At 42.0% G+C, this 24221-nt stretch overlaps 1 protein-coding gene across 2 annotated transcripts in view; it reads right to left on the bottom strand.

Moving 5' to 3' along the window:
* Positions 1-24221, bottom strand: part of TENM1 (teneurin transmembrane protein 1) — a gene marked incomplete at both ends in the record, with an annotated part of 259760 nt that overhangs the window by 88495 nt on the left and 147044 nt on the right. Inside the window, 3 exons of one of the 2 annotated variants that reach the window (XM_082488474.1) lie at positions 9972-10118; positions 12475-12498; positions 13623-13808. In XM_082488474.1, coding sequence (XP_082344600.1) covers positions 9972-10118; positions 12475-12498; positions 13623-13808 — 357 coding nt within the window. The remainder of the gene's footprint in view (positions 1-9971; positions 10119-12474; positions 12499-13622; positions 13809-24221) is intronic. The other variant, XM_082488475.1, reaches the window with a different exon arrangement.

The raw sequence follows: 24221 nt of genomic DNA, 5'->3' as shown, positions 1-24221 counted from the left end.
TACTAACTTGCTTGGATTGACAAGCACACTAATGCACATAAAGCAAGATTAAGGCACTGCATCCTTCAACAAAGACATCTCTTTGTATTTTTAACAAGGTCAGCCTGAATAAATGTGGAGTCATCATATCACTGTATGGATTTCCCTCGTGTTAAAATCGGAATGCTATAGGGTCAACGTACTGTCAGATATTCTCACTTCATGCTTTGACTTTTCATGCTCTGTTCGTACCAACTCTTTGGTGCCTATAAAACCGCCCCCCCTCGGGGCGAACCGCGTTACCAGGGAAGCTGCTGTAGTTTTGCCATTGACTTCAATGGGTGCAAGACCAACCCTCAGGCCACTTTGCTCTATTCTCAAGACAGCACGCTGCACTGTGGGAATGCTCAGTAAATAACAGCATAAAATATTCACTTCGAAAAGAAAGCGAAAGCCCTTCTACAGAACAAACAAGTATAATGAAATGGGCTTTCCTGGAATCTGAAAATCCTTGCCCGACCTTGAGCATGGCAATTGCTTGGCTAAGCAAAAAAATATTAACAAATCTATCCTACTGCAGCTGGGAAATCAGGCAGAGCAGGCTAGGTTTTGTGATAATGAGCCAAGGGCAACCGTAGCTAGCTAGCAACAATAACCTAAGACCCTCGGACCCAGCAAAGCTGGCATAGCTAAAGGTCAGCGCGAGCTGGAAGTTCATTCCACATTCCCCCAGTCCTGAAGACAACGGGCATTTGCCAGCGGGGAGAGAAGAACTTTACAGGGCAAAGTTGAGTTTATTGACTTTGAGTGTAGCAGTCACTTTATATTCAGGAAAACCTAGAAAGCTACTGAAATCTGCTAGGAAATCAGTACGCTGAAACACTAAGGGGCCTCCAGTCTAAACAGAAGCACACAGAAGTGGATGGAGGAGTTCACGAGATGAACCAGAGGGGTTTTCATTGTGTTCTGATCAAAAAACAAAAGAGCTTTTTGGGTTGAAGCCTGAAGAGCAGGCTTGGAACTGCAGGGAACAAATATCTCCTCTTAGTGTTTCCTCTTTTTTGTCCAAGGAATGAAACTCTCTACGTTCTCAATAAGTGAGCTGAAAAGCATGAAGTTAGTAGTAGATTCTCCAAGACTGCAACTATTAAAGGATTCTATTAGAATTGAAAAGGTGATGAAGACATTCAAATCTCTTGCTTTTGCTTCATACTGGTGAAGATCCCTGCAGAGGGCACCTGATGTGGTTAGGCGTAGCCGTTCAGGGCTGGTCTCTGCCGGCGGAAGGGTTATGGCAGTGACAGGTCTTGTTCAAGGAGTCAAGGTACTTTCTGGAGGGTACTAATTTCCACAAGCCGACCGTTGTCCACCTGGGAAACTTGACAAACATTGGTCTGCCAGAACAAGTACTAATCAGAAAAAAAGGCACACTTATTTCAGAATAACAGTATCCATGGGGAACCTATTTTGGAGTAATTTATTCCACAGTAGCTATTCTGATTATTTTTTTCCTTGTCAACAAGCCATTAGATGTGGGAACTGAGCTGACCTGATTCTCTCATTTATGTAACAAATGAAAGTGAAAATTCATAGAAATATTAGAATATGAAGATTTTCTTAGAAAAGAAATAGCTATAAAAATAACAATTAAATACTTTTTTTTCCTCTAACAGAGTCCTCATTTTTCTTTGCTTCGGTCAACAGCTTACATCCCTGGCGACAAACACTGTATTTATGCTGTACACAGAAAGAAACCGAGCAAAGGGAAAGCAGTTTTCCATCTTCCAGTCAGACTCAATTTTCATCTTTTCTTTGCAGTTTATTTGTCAGCAAAGTGACTACCTCATAAACTCTTTCGGGTTCCGCTAATGGAGTTATTTTGCCTTGAATTACTTGCACCTGGTTTCATTTGCCGCTCCAGGCTCTCAGGGCTACCGAAGGGTGGGTTTCCCAGTAACAGGGGTGTGAAGCCCCAGCAGCAGGTCTGAATAACCCACGGGGAGAACTGTGTTTGTCCCAACAGCACATGAATGTGCAGAGCACTGGGTACACCAGGAGCAGCTTACGGCCTCGGGACCAAAGGCTACAAAGTCATCAGAGGAAGGAATTGCTAACCAAAATATAAATGTTAATCCAAAGTAGGAGTCCTCCGGGTTACAGACTTATCATTCACAGCTTCTGTCTCTCTCATGCTGTATTTATTTTTTTTTGCATTTTTTAAAATCTTTTCACTGATTAGGTGACAATTTATTGCCTTCTCCCTTCTCCACCATGCAGAACGAAACAGCAGAACGACGGTAGGCTGGGAGAGGATGCTCCATGGGCAGTGAGGCAGGAGGTGCAGCAGCACCAGCTCCTCTACAGACTCTTAACACTACATATTTGGCCCAGGCCTAATTCAGGCCACTGGGTGCATGGATTTAAGAATTATTAACTAGAATTGTCTGAATAACGCAGCTTTTAGCTTTTTTCCAAACAAAAAATCAAACCAAATTTAGAGAAGGAATCAACTTGGATAAAACTGAAAAATATTTTTCATACTTTGTGCTGGAGTAAAAGAATAAAACACCTATTTTGAGGCAAATAGGGAACTCTTAAGCCAAAATAATAACTTTCTTCCACTTTAGGCTCATTTAAGAATTTGGTTTTAACTTAGACGATTTAAAAGAAAAAAGAAAAAAAACCCCAAACCTAAACCCCCAAAAGAAATGACTGTAATTCAGTACGATACCCATTAAAACGAACCAGGTAAAACAAACCGGTACAGAATCACAATTACATATGGAGGCGGTTTATGATAATGGAAATCATATTAGTAAGTGCATGTGAGGATCACATTTTCAACCAGCCAATCCCATTTGAAATGAGACTTTTAATCCAGGAGAATAACCCAGAAAAACAAACAAATCTTGTTTATAAACTACAGCATGGAACTCATTGACTTCAAAATGCTACAAATACATTCGTCAATTCTCAACCAACGGTCACATTTTTTAGTTAAGTTTTCGTATCAGGAACCAACTGTTAAAAAACTCACCGTGTTAAGAAAACAGCAAGGTTTCTATTAAATCTCACGAGACAACAGTCAGGAGTATGAACATACTACTACAAACAGCAAAAACTGTAATTCCTACAGCAGGGGAGCCTGTACACCGAAGGTTTTACTGTCAATTACTACACAGTGCATCACAGCATAGGTGAAGGGTAAAATGTATTACAGAGGTGTAAATGATTTTGGTTTGCTATTAGCATTTTTTTATTTATTTTATATAAAAGGCAGTCAGGCACCTTCAAGGTGCTCTACAGATTATATAATAAAGTGATTCAGATTTTGACGAGTCTGAGATTACGGTTTCACATCTTCCAGGTACCTTGTTTGGTATGCAAGGGATAATGGTTGACTGGGATTTTTGTTTCAGTACGTAAATTAGACAATTAAAATATCTTTAATATTACTGCTAAAATAGAATTCACGAAGATCAACTTGAGGATAAAGAGCGCTTCAGAGCACTCTTAAATAATTTAAATAACCTCAAAGAAAAGGCAGAGCATGCCAAAACAAATTGCGCTGTTTTCAGTCACACCACTCCTCTCGGCATTGCCGTAGCCCACAGAGTCAGGACAAGACTTTCCCATTACCTTGCCGGGGATGGGATCCTTTCTGGAAGCTTTCTATAAGGAATGATGTTAGTATTTACTGTGTCGGGGGTTTGTGTCAATGGAATGACACAATGTTTTCCATCAAACAAAACATATTTTCTTGCTCATACATTTTTATATATATATATTTCTTATTTAATATGATGGAAAGAATGACACAAGTGTGATGAAGTTACCTCCTCAGCCATGTTTGTACTGCAGTCACGGAAGGCTCAGTTTGGGCTAGGTCCAGCACGCTCTAATGTACACGTTTTGCACCAACCTCTCTTCTACGGGGATGATCCCTTCAGCAGCCAGACAAATTGGCGGTGGAGCTATGGACCCGCCTCTCCACTGGTTACTTTCCAGCAATATAACTCTTTACTTACCATGTTTGTAAGTAAAATCATGTAAATTAATGTAAAAAAATGTCATGCTGTACAGTAATTGTATTTCCTATGATTTGTATTTCAGCTTTCCATATGCTGCATAATACCTACATTAAATCCTCAATAAAATAAAATAACAGTCGGAATAGAAAAAGGCATTTTGTCAGCTATAAGCTAACAGCAAGAGCACGGAACAAGTCACATATTTTGGGCCTGATGTGAACAGCTCTGTGCCATCTACTTTTCAAATCCTGGCTTTTTGAGTCTTCTCAGCTACCGTTGAAATACCTGCAATTCATTACAGCAAATATGGGAATATCACAACCGGTCATGTCGCTGAAAATGGATCCGTGTTCACAATTAGTACAAACTGCCGAGGTAGCGGAATGCCTGAGGAGACATTAAAGAGGCACTGGGTGGGGCCACTGGTTAAGGGAAGCAAAGAACAAAGTGGTTCTAATTTCGGCAGTGGTGGCTTCCCCCCGCTCACCAGTGCAGCAGGCAATAACTTTCACAGCTGCAACTTTTCTATTAAGTCACTGAGATGTTTTAGTAACCTATGAAATTATTAACCTATGAAAGCTGTGAAAATGACAAGGTCAATCAGAGTCTAAGTCCCAGGCCACTGGGTTAGTTATTTTAATGAACTGTCCACTACTCATTAGGTTCCGGCAAGCAAAATGTTAATAGTTAGCCAGAATACTTGAAATTACTATTCTTCTGCTTTAAAGCTCATCAAAAGATCAGAGTTCTCACCCCTTCAAGCTTTTGTCCCACATGGAGAAGACGCTACTAATGTTAACTACAACGGGTTTGAAGTTTTACGGTTAATGCCAACCCCAGAATACTGCACGAAGTGGTGGATACGCGTATACGGTGCATGCCTATACATGTACGCAGGCGTACTCACCAACACACACACTAATAAATGTACTTGCTCAGGCACGTGAAAATCAAGCCCATCTCTAAGCAATATACTGTACTTAGTATATACCAATGACCTGCGTTTTCACGGCTGCAGAGCAACCCGCTGTGTGTGTGCGCGCTCTCCTGCTCCCTCTATACTGGTCCCAGCGAGCACAAGCCAGCGATGGAGCTGTGACAACTATGGCCAGAACATTTTCACAGAAAGTAAAAAATGGGCTTTAAGTTTCTCCTTGCAGCAAGCAAATTTTGTCCCGTGAACTCCTTGCGCAGGACAACCTAAAAAACTCATCACCGTGACTCTCAACACTTGAAGGATTTGAGCTTTTCGGTACACTCGCACGATCAATTCTTCAATACTATTGTTGTTTGCAAAAAAAAAAAAAAAAAAAAAAAATCGCCAGCAGTCTTTAACTTACATTTGCTTGCCTTCTTTTACGGATTTCAAATATGCATTAAACAACGCCTGTGCCGACGTGTTTCACCACAGGCTCAGTTAAGTCCAATTCGGGTCGCCAGGAATCTGAGCAAACTGAATCGGAGAGTAACCCGGGAAGAGACTGAGCAGCAGGAACTGCCGTCAGGCTCTAATGCTTATTTGTATGCACTAATCCAAACCGCTTCCCAAATTTTAGCAGTAATACATAGCGCACAGCAGACAGTGAGGCTGTTCACCGGGAGCACTGGTGTTTGTATAAAGCCACTGGAAAGCCAGCAGGGTGCCTGTGGAAAGGCTGCAGCGCTTTATCCAGCGAGTGCCGGTGGTGTTTGGCCTTCCGCACACAGGGGGATGCAAATATATCAGGGTTTGATTTTCAGAGCCTGTAAGTATCCCTGGGGAGCCCTCCCTGCTCAGCAACAATGAAAACCATTCCCATCAGTATTATTTATATTGTGTAATAATAGCATATTACTTACATATGGACTCAATATCTGTGTGATGGATAGGTTATTAAAATGCCAATGGATGGGTCAGAAATACATCAATATTTTAGCAGCACTGGTTATCAACCCAAGGCTATGCTGAGTCATATATTTTCTTGTGCTTGGAAAAGCTTGGAGAAAGCTGTAATAACTGTCTGAAGTGACTGAAGGGATATTTGGAAGAGAACTCAAAGCTTGTAGTAAATAGTATTTTCCTTAAAAACAAACAGTCAAGATTGAATCGTGACAGAAAAAGAAAGCGATGAAAAGAGATCCAGGCAAATTTAAAAGAGAGATCCGTATCAAAGAAATTCATGGGAGTGACACGCTGCAACTCTCAGCTTAAGACAAAGACCTGCATGTGCAGAAGCAATGAAAACGTATGTCAGAACAGGAGGTAAACTGTGGCTCGGCAGGGCAGGGGGTGACCTGGGAGCCGGTGCTGAGCGCCCTGCGCACCCCAGCACCGTGCTTTGCCTCCTCGCGCCTGGGACCCAGGCGCTCGCCTGCGCGGAGCTCAGCACAGCTCCCGGACCTACGGAAGCTTCCAAACGGGTCTAAAGTAACGGCAGGATAAGAGAAAGCGACCTGCTCAGATGAGCTGAATGGTCGTCTTATAAACTGAAAATGAAATGGTGTCAGTCATGACAACGAGAGGAGGAGAATAAGTAATGGGGAATAATGCGATGCTGAGGGAAGGCACGGCGAGGGAAAGGCCCCGCTGCACAGGACATCTGCTTGACTTCTTGGCATTATTTAACGGACATCACACTGCTAACAGACTGCAGATGCACTCCACAAGAGCAAGTGCAAACCATGCCGTCGTGCATCTGTTATAATGCTGAGACCTTTCCGATGATATTTGTAGTGATATTTGAACAGGTAAACATGCCCTTAAGTCTGCGAGTCGGAAAAAGCTAACAGAGAGTTATGAGATGGAATGGGAAAGGCAGTTACGGTACAGTCAGGGTAGGAGCACAGCCTCTACTAATAGGGCTCTAATAGAAATAGTATTCTCCCTGCTCAGGAAAATATTTCTGCATGTGTTTAACCCCACGGCCACGGATAACTGCAGTGAGGGGGAACTCAGTGCTTCAGCGTTGGCAGAACCAGGATGCCTGTGAACATGCTTGGGGCTTACCTCCATACTAACGGACCAGTCCTTAAAAAATGGATTCAAGACTCCCTCCCTCCCGAAGCTTTTCTGTTTTTACTATAGACCAAAGAACAATGCTAATGCTTCCTCAAGCCGAATAAATGACATTATTCAATCCCTACGGTTGGGACTAATAAAATACTTCATTTTCTAACACATTTCTTCTACCATGTATTTCAATGTATTTTTATATAGTAAAAATCTCGGTTTTTCAGTCTCTGAAAGTACTGTATAATAAATAACTGAAAACTACATAAAATTATCATTCTGCCTAACTCCTGAAATTAGAGTTTGTTTGAAATAGTAATTGTTCAACTTTACTACAGCTTTGTTCTTCGGTTGTGACTTCCTCCTAAGGAACTTGAAGCAGAAAACGCCTCCTAAGGACTGAGACACGTACGTTAGATTTAAACACAACTGGAATGAATAAGACCTCCGCTAGGTGAGAATACCACGACTTGGAATATACAAGAGCACTACATCAGGCCTCGAGCGTGATCTCCGGGGCTTTGTGTCACTGACTGAACGTGATGACATCTTAACGGCTTCGGAAGGTACCACCCGTCAGCGTCTGAGTGCATGCTCTTAACTCACCACAACGGCAGGCAAAAACGTTAGTAGCTTCCATCTTTATGCACCTAATCCAGTTACGTAGCTCAATGGATGGTAACTAGTTATGCCACCATTATATTCTCATAGTCTGAGGCACAACCTCCCAGTAAACAGGACTTAACAGGTAATGTGATGTCTCCTTCCTAATTTCTGTTTTTACTGTTGCGTATGTATACAAACCTTGAAACACTAGGAATCAGCTCCCGATTTCGCATTAACGTAACACTGGTATAACTCCAATGACTTGAGGGGAGTTTTTCTAATTTATGCTTATGTCAAATCTGGTCCTATGAACTTCATACATAAAGAGAAGTGGTTTTAATATGTAGATATAATTTTCTTTTCTTATATAAAATTGATTGTGAAGGAAACTTAATTACATTTAGCCCATCTGTAGTAGTCAGATTAATTAAATATTTCTCTCTGCACTTATCTCTAATTGTAATGTCAACAGAGCTGTCCCAGTCCATGTTATGTTGCCATTAAAAAGGAAAAAGAAAATTACTTTTAAAACCTGCAGTGAAATGATGTTAAGTGTCTGCCTTAAACTGACAAATTCAAGGAGATTTAGAGTTAAAACTGCCAACTCTTTCAATAACTCACCGTTATTGCAGAATATAAAGCACCCAAAATCACAATAGAGGGCAGTTTATACAGAGCCAGTTCACAGAGTGTATCGGAAAATGCTTAACATACATTACAGACTAAACAGGGCTTTTGTGGACAGATTTAAGAGTGCAGGCGAGTGAGTCAGTGGCTCGGACAGCAGGGGAGAGCACCGGACAGATGGGAAAGCGCGCGGGGGGCAGCGATGCCAGCTGTGGGACCTTGTGTGAAAGGGATGCACACCAGCGTAGAGAGCAGAGAGAGTGGGCAGAGAGACGGTTGTTAGAGGTCTTGGAAATAAGGTGGAAAAGGAAGGATAAGAGAGGAATAAGGCGATTTTGAATGGGGTTCAGAAATGAGGAAGCCTTTGCCAAAAGACAGCATGGTCTTAGAGCCCACAGGATACAAAATCAGAAGGTCTCAAAATATATCTGTAAATGAGGAATCATCACTTAGTCAGAATGTTGCTATTGAGGTCCCACAGTGACCTCAGTTCTTGGCCCTAAATCAAGCTTAATTCATCAATGACCTAGAAGAAAACAGACGACCATTATGCTAAGGTTTGACACTACGGTGGGGTATGAGATCTCACCCAAGATGCTGAGATGGTCTGTGTGACACAGTAAGATAACAGATACTTCAATACATCTCTGTGTACAATCTAAGGAAAAAAATGTAACTGTGCTTGGGGCAAGATGTATTTACAGTCTGAATGAGAAAGCTGCACAGCTCCGAGGATGGGGGTAAGCACACTGTAGAGGATGGCAGTAAGTAAAGGAGAGGAAAGCAACAGTCCTTCTTGACTGTCCAGTAAATGAGTATTCCTAAAACAGACAGGAAAAATAATTAACTCTGAGAACAGTCAGAGAGGAATGTTGTGGCTTTTCTCCCACTGATAAGTTTGAAAGAGATACCGGATGTGTTTCCTGAAAAAAGTGCACTAGCTTGTGTATTAGACTGAACTACTGGAAAGGAGGCAGAGACTAACTTCGGAAAGAACTATGTTTTTCCCAGGAAACCCAAAACTTACAGACTCTTAGAATGAATCAAGACTACAGAGGTCTGAGGTAGGGAGTACCTCGTGCCAAGTGCCCTGGTTCAACTGGTGGAAAAGAGTAAATGATTATTTTAGTAGAGGGCTCCACTGATGGCACTTTCAAAAATTACTGCTGCATACTTTCTACACTAGCTTACTCAACAATCGTTCAATTGTAGGTCCAGATAATTGCGAGAACTGTGCTGTGTCTCAGTGAAAACATTAAGAAAGAGATTAATGTTAAAAAAAATATCTCTAAATGTATGCTTTATGCTTGCAAATGTATCCATTTATTATTAACATAAGAGTAAACTGTGGATGCATTTTGACAGACACAGTTGTTTTTTTTTTTATTGGAGTATCCGTTGGCTGTCTTTTCTGAAATAGATGACAGAGTTATGAGGTAGAGTAGAAAAGAGACAGAAGAAATTAGTGGTTACACGTTTTTCTTTTTTTTTTCTTTTTTTTTTTGTTTTTAAAGAAAAAAGTCAAGTACTGGGATGATAGGTATGGCGCATACGTAGTTTCTGCCTTGAATAACATCTAGCACAAGGGTCTGATCCCCCACTGTGCTGCTTCAGCTGAAGTCAGTGGAACAACTGTCTTGAGCAAACAGGCAAACATTGACATTCTGTGATAAAACTATAGATTCAAATGAAAACCCAGGGTGTGAAAAATAAATAGAGACATGAATTATGTATCATACCTCCATCATTGTCCAGGTTATCTCCACACACCATTTCCATGACAACGTTACATCCCGAGCCACTCCAGCCCACTTGACAAACGCAGTGCCACCCATTCTGATCAAGAGTGCACCTCCCATTTCCATAACAGAGACCTGGGCAGCCATCTAGAAAAGAAAATGTAAAAAAGAAGCCTTCATGGAGGAGTTCTCTTCTCTTCCTTTGCAGTTGTAATTATTCTTTAACGTTCTTTCATATAGTATTATACTTGCTGCCTTCAAATGATCACAGCTCCCTTGCAAGCCATTTATATTTTTGGCCAAATGTGGAAATACCCCCATCCTGGTCCCTCCCTTTGCTCGCCCAAAAGTCATTTCCCAACAAGGAAGGAGGATTTTTTAGCGTGTAGCATTTTGTGTGCAGGAAAAGTAAATACCCTTATAAGAAGATACAAGAAGAACAGTCTGTTGTGTCCATCTCTTTCTCTACTTATTGAAAAATAAGCTGTAGATCACAAAGGAAGGTCTATACATAATCAGTGTTTATAGCAAAGATATACACGGAAAATACTGTTTAAATGATAAACTGGCATATGTGGACATAATCCTACACATTGCAGGGAGTGGAGGTGACCTCTTTACTCGGCTCATAAATACTCAGCTGACTGAGAAAAAGCCAATTTGATTTAAGCTACAACACAGCCCTTTCCACAGAAGGCAAATGAGGGAGCGTTTCCTTCCAACCTCCAGTTCCACTTCCTTCACATTATAGCCCATTCAAATACGACAAACACTTGCCCTTTAGCAGCTCTGATCCTAGATCAAAACTGGAACAATGACTGTAGCATCCTCTGGATCATATACACTTGTCAGCTCTGAAGCAACAGTAGTTTGGACACTCTCAGCTAGATCTCTGGCCTATGAGAGTGGGAGAGGAATCGTCTCTTGGATGTGTACACTCATGTCCATCTGCTTGCAGAGTTTAGTGCCAGCTCAGACATTTGTCCAATCCGCGCCATGTCACGCATGGAGCCAAAGGACGATGGATAGAGCTCAGCAATAAGCTTACCAGCGCAAGTGGCATCCCTTCTCAGAGGGCTCCTTTTTGCCAGGATGGACGCACGGGAACTGAAAGCACCTCCTGTACTTGATAGTGAACATCAAGGCTCACATGTTATCAGAAACAATTTTTTTTGAGGAAGAAAGAAGAGGCCTCAGTCTCCATATGTGTTTGGCAGCCCCAAGATGCTCCAAAAGGACTTTGGAGGAGCCGACCAGAGAGTCAAAGGATCCGTAAAACTGGCCTGTCAGGTTGTGACTTACAGCCCAGCAGGCGGCATGTTTCCTGGGAACTTTACACCAGACACATCATCTCTCTCCTTCTCACCCTCGGCACAGTTTATCAACCACATCTGCCAACAGGGAGAGTGGAGAGTCTGACCCTTTTGCTCGGAAGAGCTGGAGATGGGTGGCACCGTTTTCTCACACTGGAATTCTGGAAGTTGCTGCTCTAAAACAGCCTGCGGTTGGCAACCACCAGATATACTGTAAAAGCCAATTATCTGCTTCTTTTGGGCAAATTGGGGGAAAAGGCAGGATGTGAGAGCTGCTCTGGGTAACGGGGATGTTCTTCCATTTCAATTCACTGTCCTGCTGAGTTAATTCATTTCTTGTATATGATTATATTTTGCTGCTGTGTGTGGTTATCCTCTAAGACTATAAACGTAATCAAATGAACGCTTACATGATTTTATTATTACCTAATTCTGAAGAAATAAAATAATAGATACAAAATAAACACCCAGGCCTTTCTGGAATAGCGGTTAGTTTGCTATTTCAGCTAGCAGCATTTTTGCAAGGGGCACCGTGTGTCATCGCTCCGCTCAGCACGGCGAGGGCTGAGGGACTGCTGCCAAACTCGGGGAAGGTACTTGCGCCGACATGAACGAGCAGGGCCCGCGGCAGGGCACGGAAATCAAATGAACAGCACCAGACACAAAACAACATCAAATTTAACTCTTGGATCAAACGATTTGGCGAGAACTATATCACATCTAGTGCAGACAGTTTTCAAAGAAGTCTACTTCTCCATCAAAAGAAACTTACTTCAAGCACAAATGACAAAAAAAAAAAAAGAAAATTTTTGCTCTCACGGAAGACAGGATCAACAGAAAGTTTTTTGAGCAAGTCCTCAGCTCTGTCATTGCTTTGGAATGGTAAGCGAGAGCAAAACGATTTGCCTAACATAGCACATCCGATGGCCACAGAAAACACGCTTACATTGCTACAACTTCCCAAAGAAGTTGAGGACACTACTTGTTAAAAACGGCATTTTATTCTGTAAACCTCCCTCTGTCTCTGCGTGTGTGTGTATATATATCTACGTCTCCACAAAACCACGTTATCTGTTCTGGCAACTTAGCAGTAGAGAAGCTCAGACAAAACAGGTAACACACAACACTCCATTCCCAATACTTGTGTATCTTTTCATTATTCTTTCATAATGCCGATATGAAAAACTTACCTCGAACAGCATCTAAGTAGTGAGCTTAAAAAAGAAAAGAACAAAACTGAGATGGATTGAACTTCCGTACCCAACTGAAAATACAGACACCATTTGCTGGTGGCTTGCCACCTGTCGGTTGGCTACGAAGTGTCTCCCTCTCCCTGCAGCCAGAGCTATTCCTGCTACTGTCATCAAAACACATCGCGTATGGGACTGTTCTCCAGTTGATAACAAGCATGCAGAGGACAGCTTGGGCCATACCTGGCAGTGCCTACAATGTGAAGAGCAGCGCTGTTTACCTTTTCAATTATTTTGGTCCTGCTCTGGATTTGTTCTACGCAGTCTTTAGAAAATCAGGCTTCCTTCACAAACCTAGTTCTTGATTTAGCAAATCAGATTTAGTAAATTCTAGAGCCAGTGAATGAATTATCTTAAAACGATCAAGGTAAAGATAAAACGTTCTACTTTTTTTTTCAAGAAGCAAGCATGAAAGCTTACGCTGCTTACCTCTGAAAATTAGATACCCTGCTATTAGAAACAATTAACGTGGCTATGAATAATCTTGCTTTGGGACATTTTAGGGAGAAACACTATTAGACTTTGCAAAACCCTTTTGTATTTCATTAAAAATATAACTATTACATTTGTACAGTAGAGTAATGACTTCTAAAAAGATCTGAAAGCTTTACCTTATTAGGAATATTGTTAGAAGCCAGCTATAGAAAAACCACCTCTAGTAATATGCAAAATATGAAAATCCTCAGACACAAAGGCAAGAGATTTAATGCAAGAATTACTTAAGCTAAATAATAGCTTCATCCCCTCACACCTTCTATTTCTTAGACATTTTTTTCCTTCCTGAGTCAAAGGTCACGTTTGAACCCAACTCTAAGATATGTTAGGACCAAGATATCTTTCTTTTGTGTGTCTTTTAAAAAATTAATTCATCAGTGTTATTTCTTCTACACAGAAAGCTGCACCGAGTTGCTATTGTGTGGGACAAGCAGGGTGCACCACCCGTGCAGAGGCACCTTCTTCCACCTGCCCTGATTCTGGGTCTCTGTTTTCCCAAAGTGACTTGAATCAGACTGATGGCTATGGCAGATCTTTGTATAACTGGTTAAGATTTTCTGTATTTTATTTCTCGAGGTACAGAATGCCCTTACCAATGGTGCAGTGGTCCCCTTCCCATCCGGGGCTGCACTCACACTTCCCGTCCTTGCACTGGCCGTGTTCAGCACAGTGAGAGTGGCAGGTACGTTCTTCACAGGTGGGTCCCACCCAGCCCTCTTCACACTGGCATATCCCTCTTGAACAGACACCGTGGCTGCCACAGTCCAGGGTACAGAGCTCTGCAGAGGATTACAAAAACACGTAACGTGAAACAGCAATCTCCTACTGCAAATAGACTTGGCACCGACACTAAATTTAATCACTTCTCTACTAATATCACTCATCAATTGGATCAAATATGGGATTTCGTCACCCAGTACGACCTTACACCATCTGGCTGCCACCTTCTTTAGCAGTTACTTGCAAAATCATTTCTTTGGGGTGGGGACTGCAAAAATGATGGCTTTGCATATGGTAGGGCAATGGGTCTAAACCAGACAAAAAACAACACAAAAAAAGTCCATGTCTTTTGACTGATTTCAGCTGAGGCCTTTAATAACAGCATGCCGTGTCCGCTCCCAGGTCCCACTGGCTCAGTTCTGAAATCTACTGTAAACTCAAATACTGCAAGTGAGCTGAATGAAAGGATAAAGTGACACATTAAATACATACAAGCAAAAGTCTTTGAGATATTCAGACATATCTAGTGATGGGAAAATGGCCTTCACTTACAGCAAGAAAAGCCACCAGAAAGGTAACGCTGAGAAAGAAGAAGAGCAAGCACCCCACTGCGATGGCAGCATACAATGCTACATGACTTACAGGCCACACAGATCTGCCTAGTTCTAAAATGGCTTTCAAGGATCGCCACCTTTTTCCTTCCTGAATCTCATGAGTCAACTGCTAAGGAACCAGAAACGGTGTTTTGGGAAGGCAAAACCTGGGAGTACCTCCTTCATTGCACCCAGAACAATTTCTCTACCTGGGCACTGTAGAACACCAGTTACCGTGAAGTGGAAGGAAAGTCCAGAATTGTTTCAATATATCACAATATGCCAATTGCAATTCTAGTTACACTTAGACTAAAGTTGTTCCGCAAAAAGAATGGTTTCATTATAAAAAGGTTCCATGTAGTTTGAATTTATTTAGAATAATTAGTGTCAAGAGACAGAATTTGCTTGTTATTCTGCAATTAACCTGCCACAGAAATGTTTCCTCCTTCTTCCTCTCGGAAAGCAGCTGAGAGCACTACAAGCGTAAGCCAAATAATCGTGTCTGCTCTGATTTCAAATGTCAGTGTTACATATTTAGTTGTGGCAAGATTTTTCCCTTGACAGGTTTTAAACAATGATCATTTATATCTTGGAACTATTGTATATAAACAATCTTAAAAGCATCTGTAGTGACAAATGCTGTCACTGTATATACCAAGCAAAGTTTTTAAAGTTTAAATTGAAATCTTACTAATTCCAATCATTTTAACACAAAGAAAAAAGCAGCACAGAAATGGAACTGCACCGTGAAATCACAGACGTGCTGGGCTCCGTCTCGAGTTAGAGCCTAGCCTTTATTTTTGTTAATAGCTGGGGTGATGGCACAGAGCACAATCGAAAGAATTGGTGAGTGACAAACTGGAAGAGCATGGTCGATCTCAAAAGCACCTTCAGAAGCAGAAGGCATGGTAAAGCACCCAAGATGAAATTCAGCAAAAGAAACTGTGAAGTGCTGTCCTGAGGAAGTCAAAATCAGCTGCATAAAAAAATAAGCAATTTTATTATTCAGACAGGGACTTGTGTTATACTGGAGTCCAAGACAAACATAGTTATCGCACGATATTCCCGCAAAAGAGTATATAAGACAAGGAAAGAGACTGCACTGCTATATTCAAACGAAAAACCGTGCTGAGCCTGGGGCATTATCCCTTAGAAAGACTTGATTGCTGCCTGCTGATCATGTATTAACCTAATGCTTCATGCCTTGGACTGCCTGCCTGCAGGTACTGGGAAGGATTTCTTCCTCCTTGCTGCATAATTTGGCTTGGCTTCCTTGCTTTTGTTACTTGTTTGTTCCTTGGAAACCTGGGAGACTGCTCAGAGGACTACGGGGGGGGACTTGCTCTGCTATTTCATCAGTACTGAAGTCGCCCAAATACTTGCTTCTATGATCAACAAGTAAACTGGTCCCACCAGGTCTGGGATCACAAAAGAATCATCCCCAGGCCAGACCGGCAGAGGACCACTGGTATTATTTCAACCTATCTTTAGAGCTCGGGGCAGAGGCTAACTCCTGAGAATTAAATCTAACAAATTACCTGCTACTTCAAGGATTTTGGCTGCTAGAGGGATGCCTTTGATCTCTCCTGATCTCCCTCTAGTTCATTATAATTATTGCTTTTGGTATTTTACTGTAAGTGGCAAAAGATTGTTAAGAGGATTTTAAGAAATATTCTGTAGTTTACACTATGCTGGTGTAAGCGGAGTAGATGTTTTCTTTGACCCTTCTGGACTGAGCGCCTACTACACAGTCTTTTGCAGTTGTGGGACTGGCTTAGTTCAACTTCAGGGAATATTGTAGGCATCAGTATGCAGAAGCGGCAATGTAGGCTGGAGTGGCTGAGGTGGGGAAACAAAGTGATACACACAGCTTCCCATGGTGTCAGCAGCTCTAGTAGCTCCCACCGCTTCTCTATTGGTAAAGAAATCAAAGAACCAGCTGTGGAAAACCTTGAACCCATTCCCACCCACGGCATGCACGCCTGCCTCACCTCGGTCTCTCCACCCAGGCAGAGTCTAATCATGACAAACTCATCTTCCAAACAAACAAAAGAAATAGCAGCATGGAGCCGAAGGCAACGTAGGCACATCCCTACCACAGGGACATGATCTTGCACATATTCCTATTTTACAATCCTGAAGTTACATGGATCTTAAAACGTTTGAAAGTTTTTCATTGTTTCCCCCGTGTTTCACACAAGGAATAAAATGTTTACAAGGAATAAAATGTTTAAACACTATTTAAGCTCCTAAATTCAAACAGATAATGAAGTGGAGATACAGGTTCTCCTATCTCACCAAAAAATATCGTAGGCCAGTCAGCGTACAGTCTTCACTCACAAGGCTCCTATTTTTCAAATTCTATTTTCCCACATAAGATCATACACAGCCAAACAAATTTTCCTTTATTTCTTGCCTATTGGAATACTGTGGCTTCCTCTATCCCAACCAAGCTGTCTTGGACAGACAACACAGTGGCACAAGTTCTGAGTAAAAATTGTTACCAAAAAAAGTGTATGTCAAACCTGTTCCAGCAAGGAATGCTGGAATGATCTTACCTGGCTCTTGCTTTTCCTGCTAGTAATGCATTTTTTCCCCCAAATATCTAATCTACATCTTCATTGATGCAAGTCAAAACCAATTCTGTAAGCACCAGATGTAATGAAAACTGGTTCCTTAGTTTGGACCAGACACTTCCCTCAGTTACCCCAGCTGTCCTGCTGCTCAGCCAACTCATACTTTATGGTCGCTGAGGTTAATCTTGAGACTTACATTTGTTTTGGTGATTTAATATGCGGCTTCAGAAATGCTGTTTACTGTGATACTGTATTCTTCTGCCATGCAAATCCAAGATTCTCCCCAGACTTCTCACGCAAAGCGAGGGAAATCAAGCCTAACGTCACCCTATTAATGCTGTGGTAGAACCTGCAGCTTTAATCCACAGCTAATTCCAACAACTAAGATTAACAAAAAGGCATTATCGGTTCAGGTTGTCCTGTTTTTAAATGCAAAACAATTTCTTAACTCCTCCCGTAGATAAGCAAGTACAGAAATATCAGCATAACAGGGAGCCACATTAGCATGTGTGTTTGTATGGAGAGCCTGGGTTTCCACAGCAGACCAGACAAAATGAGGTACTGGAGCGAGCGGACAGTGACCGAATGCAATGGGAAACAATACAGTAACTTGGAATAGGTAAATAGCTTCAAACAAAGCTGATGTGGTAAAAGTTCATACAGCACCGACGTCGGACAGCACGTCAGATATCCTGCAACTGTTCTGCTCAGTGGAGCGTCTTCCTCCTTCCCTAGCGGTTGGTCCTACAGGACTCAGAAGCACCCCAAAATGCAGTGGGTGCTCCACAAGGGGCCAGCACAGCCAGGCAAGGGCTTTGAGCTGGGGGTAGGTGCAGCAGTTGAGCCAGCCAAAGCTGTCACCTCCGACTGAAACGGCTGTTCCACTCCCCCTCCTCTCCATCCATCTCCTGCCTCTGTGGTCCCTGCCTGGAGCTTATCATCTGAAACGGTGGTGGGCTGATTCAGATCGTGAAACTGGCAGATAATTATTCACTTTATTTTCCTGGGTTAATACCTGACAGCTTGCTGAGCTAGATCAGCCCACTGAGGGATCAAAGAAGCAACAGAGGCAGGGCAAGGGAGGAGATGCGGATCACAGCCTGGATGGGGACTGTCCTGCTGAGGAGCCACGAGCTGTGCCATCATCTGACTGCAAAGGGCAAGAGCAAGGGGGAGGTGACAGGTAAGAAGGCAGGCAGGTGACACGAGGTTATAGTTTGGATTAGAGAAGTCAGTTCAGGGGTGTTCTATCACAAGGCTTTAGTTATGCTGTTACATTAATTGCCAATCGCCCTCACAATGTACAGTGCAAGACACACAATTCGTTAAGTCCCCCAACTGTGTTGGTGTGTGGGCTTGTAGGCTTACACAAGAGCCAACTCTTCTCTCCCGCTCCTCTTTGCCCTTATTTAGTGGGACACACGCCTGCCCAGCTTGCCGGCCTGAGCTCTAGGCAGGTCTGTGGAGCGCGGTGGGTTGGAGGCTGGTCTGTGGCTAACACGCCAGATCCTCAGTAGACGTGAATTTTCATGGCTCCCACGAAACCAACAGGGTCACCCTAACCCACAGCAACTCGTGGCCCAGTTTCAGTTTTGGTACCTGTACCCTTTGCAATCAAAACAGGGTTCTCTAAGTGTAGGGCTGGAAAGTTAACGTCATTATTTAAAAAAAAAGCTCAGCTGTGCAGACTCACCGCAAGCGACGTGCTGGGGGCTGGGGGCTGGGGGCTGGCCTCAGCCGGCCCCTGCACTTTCTTACAGACTTCCATGAAATACAGTCTTTATCAAATCTAAAATTCAGAGTCCTTAGACTTAAAACCAATTAATGAAAAAGAGACTTAAAAAGTGTTCAACTCAGTCTAGAATTTTTACTGACATGTCCTCAATTCTGAACGCTCATTAATTTTGTTGGAAGAAGGCAAGTGTGAGCCGTGAAGCATTATTTATACATATTCTTGAGAAGGAGACAAATATGTTGATCATTCCGGAGCTAATCTAAAAAGCATTAAAAATTCACTCCACACTCTTCATTTTAATTACCTAAGTCAACAATGAGTTCTTTCAAATGCGTTTTATAATAAGGTTCTACTTATGTGATGTGAAAAGGGAAATTAAAGCTAAATATTTTATAATTTGTAATGATAAGGGAAGATTTTAATGTTAATTCAACATGTTTCAGAAATAACTCTTAGAAAACCATGCTAAGAATACAAAACTATATGTAAACAAAACTGGTCAAATACTTAGTACGAAAACACTTTCGTTTTACTTTTCTTCACATTCAGTGGTGAGTCTTGTTCTACAGACAGTCTAAACCTTAAGTATCATATTAGTAATTTCACTATCCATTTTTAATAAGTGGTTTTCCATAAAGATTAGAAATTAATCTATCCTGACTTTCACCCAATAAGCTTGACTGCTAGAGGCAGCAAAAAATCACCTATCTAGGTCTAATAAAGTAAGTTTTTTCAATTTAAATATACACTGCATTTAATAAGCTTGCATGATAATTTCAACAATGTTCCTGAGCTTTTTAAATTACCTCCCTGCTGTGTCCTGGAGACAACTCTGTTCTAGCTTTCATTTTCAGCAACTGACTTTATTAATATAATTTTTTACACCACAAAAAAAGTTCAAAAATTTAAAGTTTTAGGAGTTTCAAAAAGCACTTGAGTTACTATATTTTCAGTAAAACCGGATAGAAAGTTGTCCCCACTAAAGAAGGTTACAAGAGAGAGTGCGCTACAGAGGTTTGATGTTGATATCAAGTTTTATGGTACAGCTTATGTTATTTTCCCAATTTAAATAAACCCCCCTGGCAATCTGGATGTCATAACTGCATCTGATCTGGGCTTCTCTAACAGCACCACGGTATGTCAGTTAGGTGAGCAATTTTGTACATTCTTAGCCCAACACAGCTATGCCAATAAACTGCCCACCTCGGGACAGCTTTGCTATAGAGGCAACACAGGAGTATTACTTGGGCTATGCCAGTATTCAGTGGCACCTGCTCTTCAAGCCTGAGCTGGAAATCAAAGGGACTTGGAAATGTCTGCAGAACATTAATTTTGAAGTCTTTAGCTGTCAGCCGCCGGGTTTGGTGAACATGTTTCCTCTGGCAAATAGAAACCAGGTTCCTGCGGGGAAGAGGCAGCGAAGATGCATTCTCCAGCAATCACTGCTACACCTTATCCCTATCCTTCACACCGCCAAGCAACACTTGATGGGAAAATGCCATAGAACATTGCGTGAAACTTGGTACAATCAAAAATAAATCAATATGGTAGGTCATCACCGCATGACCGACAATGGTTTTGGGGAAAAAAAAATAGCCTCTACTGCTCTACTGTCAGACTACTAAAATAACACACAGTTCTGACATGTATCTATGTGCATAGGCATAGCTCAGTTTACGCATTTTAATGTGTATTTATAGAAAACAGAGGTGGCAAAGAACTTCTCATGATCATCTGTTCTTCCTTGTTCCAAATAAAATTGTATGTGGCATCCCTTAAAAAGCTCCCAGCAACAGAGAACCTACAAGAGGACCAGGTAATCCATACCACCACCCGACTACCTCCACAGACAAGTAGTCTCTCAATCTAAATTTCTCTTGCTGTAACACTTCGTGTCCTTCTCTTCATGCATCGCACGCTTACATCTGACAATGAAATATATTAAAGGTCATCTCACAATACCACAACAATTTGTTAGTTTGAGCGGTTTGTTATATTTGTATGAATAAATTCAAAGCAACACTTTATTGTTATATGAACACTGCAGAACTATTGCATTGAATTTATTCTCACATATACTTCCAGAATTATTTCCGCAGTCATTTCCAAAGATTCTGCTCTTGCACAAAAGGGGACTTTGTGGCCCACCCCAACAAAAGACACAAAGAGTGAGATTCATCTCACCCAACTTGAGACATTTGTGTCTGAAATAGTTTTCTATTACAGTCTGTTATTAGACTAGAATGTTTAAATTTATTCAGCTATTGGTATTTATCCTTTCTGACACTGTCATGAAGCAAGAGACTAGAGCAAGCATATAAAGCTATGTTAAGCAGAAGAGGAATGATTTTGGAAAAATTCTGAAGGAGAAAACAGGTCCTACTCCAAATTGTATTTGCCCTCATTTCTGGCTCTGAACGATGTTAGAGCTCATAAGATACTACAACTATTTACAGTTTTCCGTACATTACAGAAACTTGTGGACATTCCTTAAAAGTCATTCTTTCTTATGTCTTCTTGATACCTTCTATTATTTGGACTCGTATTAAGTAACCCCTTTCCCTCACCATTACATGACTGATACCCTGTTTCCTATTTTCTCTTCAGTAGATCTACTGGTTTTGCTATGAAATAAATTAGTCATTGCAGTAAATAAACTTTTGGGTGCTCTCACTGGCAACTGAAAAACAGCACAGCTGAAATCACTCTAACTGCATAAAGGATCGATCCTGGCTCTCTTCTTCATGTTATGAACTGCATTATCCTAGGAGGTGTTCTACCAGGAGGCAATGAGGTGCTTCAGGAAGTCAGGTCATCCTCAGAGAGACAAGACTTGCAGAAACGTACTACTGAATAGTCATTGTCTTCAGAAGAAAATGCGGCAATGGAAACTTCACACAGCCTGACACCATTTCCCACAACATTCTCCCAGAGAAACTGGCTGCTCAAGGCTTGGGCCGGTGTGGTCTTCTCTGGGTAAAAACCTGGCTGGATGGCTGGGCCCTCACAGTTGTGGTGAGGGGAGTAAAATCCAGCTGACAGCCGGTCACAAGTGCTGCTCCCCAGGGCTCAGTACTGGGGCCGGTTCTCTTTAATATCTTTGTCCTTTATCAATGATATGGATGAGGGGATCGAGTGCACGCTCAGTAAGTTTATAGAGGACACCAAGTTGGGAGGGAGTGTTGATCTGCTTGAGGGCAGGAAAGCTCTGCAGGGGGATCTGGACAGGCTGGATTGATGGGCTGAGGCCAATGGTGTCAGGTTCAACAAGGCCAAGTGCCGGGTCCTGCACATGGGTCACACCAACCCCATGCAGCGCTACCAGCTTGGGGCAGAGTGGGTGGAGAGCTGCCTGGCAGAAATGGACCTGGGGGTGTTGGTTGACGGCTGGCTGAATATGAGCTGGCAGTGTGCCCAGGTGACCAAGAAGGCCAACAGCATCCTGGCCTGTATTAGGAAGGGTGGTGAGCAGTGATCATCCCCCTGTACTCGGCACTGGTGAGGCCCCACCTTGAATATTGTGTTCAGTTTTGGGCCCCTCACTACAGGAAGGACATTGAGATGCTGGAGTGTGTCCAGAGAAGGGCAATGAAGCTGGTGAGGGGTCTGGAGAACAAGTCTGATGAGGAGCGGCTGAGGGACCTGGGGAGTTTTCAGCCAGGAGAAAAGGAGGCTGAGGGGAGACCTTATAGCTCTCTACAGATCCCTGAAAGGAGACTGTAGCTCGGGGGGGTGTGTGTGTGTGTTGGTCTCTTCTCCCAAGTAACAAGGGATAGGACAAGAGGAAAGAGCCTCAAGTTGCAGCAGTGGAGGTTTAGGGTGGATATTAGGAAAAATTTCTTCACCAAAAGGGATGTGAAGCACTGGAACAGGCTGCCCGGGGAAGTGGCGGAGTCGCCATCCCTGGAGGTATTTAAAAGATGTGTAGACGTGGTGCTGAGGGACATGGTTTAGTGGTAGCTTTTGGCAGTGTTAGGTTTATGGTTGGACTCCATGATCTTAAAGGTTTTTTCCAACCTAAATGATTTTATGATTCTATTATTTGGGATAATTCAGACACAATTATCAACTATTTCTACCAAAGGCAAAACTCCATTCTCCAAATACTGTTTCATTTTAAAGCTTTCTACCGTAAGCTTTATGCTGAAAACCTTTCTGCCGCGTTGCCTCACAGATATCTAACTACCTTTCTTATCTTCTTACCACAGGCCACAATACATAAAATAAAACCACTGGAAGTAAAATGCCATATCCTCACTGTTTGTTACTCAGAATGTTTCACCATCAATCTAGTGACAGTTTTAATTGCTTTCTGGAAATAATCCTACCATCATCTCATTGAACTTATTTCTGATGCATTAAAAGTACTCTATAAATAGCTCTTCTGACTTCTAGTAGGAAGGTTGCCATTAACACTCTTGTGTACCTCAAAATATATGAATGCAATTGCATTTTTAAAAAAACTGTAACGTAGCTTCTGATAACGCTACACCTATTTGAAAGTATCTTTTTCTAAACTGGAAGCCTCAATTTGCTTGAAAATTTATTTGTGTAGAAAAGTAATCAGTGGACAGACAGAAAGGTCCAAAGGGCAAATACAGCAGAGGCAGGGGAAACGACAGAGAAACTTTTTTCCCGTCTCGGATCTTTTATCACACTTTTTTTTTTCAGCTTTATTTTTCACCTGATGAAGAAAATTTTCTTCCTGATCCAAATCCAATTTGTATATATAAAAAACCTCACCCTTTATCGATTTCGCTGTGGTTCAAAATGGTATTTTTACAGTGCAAAAATTTAATCAATACAGCCTGATGAATCTGGACTGGTAATGGTAAACATACTAACAGATATTTCATTTCAGGCAGCCCAAGCTCTGAAAAGTGATCCCACTGAAAAGGATTACTCATTTGCCATTGGGCATATCTCTGTTTACCCAGCCACGGTATTGGTGTAAAGCAGAATGCAGGTATGCCGTGCCTCCCACACAAGGGACTTCAGCTGCAGAACCTCTCTCTTTCTTAGAGAAGCTGCAGGTTGGCAGGTCGGATAAGGCCTTTGTGGGAAATGTCTAAAATAAATGAGCGAAGCGTAACCTAATAGCTGGGAAGATTAGGCTGACACAAGGGTGAGGAGAACTACACAGTATCCTGACCGGGACATTTTTTAAATACCGTGTTTCCCAAGTAAATGTGGAGTTTCCTTGACAAATTTGGTCCTGTTTTATAATTTGTCTCCACTGTTTGATTTCAGGTTGTACATGTTGCAAAGCAGTGAGATTACCGTCATCACTGGAGATTCATACTCCACCTAACAAGCTCTGAAATCCTTCACAATACACTGAGAACCACAAAAGGAAATGCCTTGCAACGTCTCCCTTGTTCGATATTTTATTTGATCAGGAGACTAGTAAGAAAGCAGTGCAGGACAATCTATCGTGAGCAGTAATGAGTGAGATGAAAGCTATGGAAGCTATGCCTTTCTGTTCACTCACAGAGGGGAAAATGCAATCCACAGTTTCCTCGGGCTGTAAAGCCAGTTGTGTAGGAAAAATGGGAAACCTGTTGAGTA

The sequence above is a fragment of the Vanellus vanellus genome (genome assembly GCF_965231255.1).
Source record: "Vanellus vanellus genome assembly, chromosome: 10".
Taxonomy (NCBI): domain Eukaryota; kingdom Metazoa; phylum Chordata; class Aves; order Charadriiformes; family Charadriidae; genus Vanellus; species Vanellus vanellus.
This window is presented reverse-complemented; position numbering and strand designations above follow the sequence as displayed.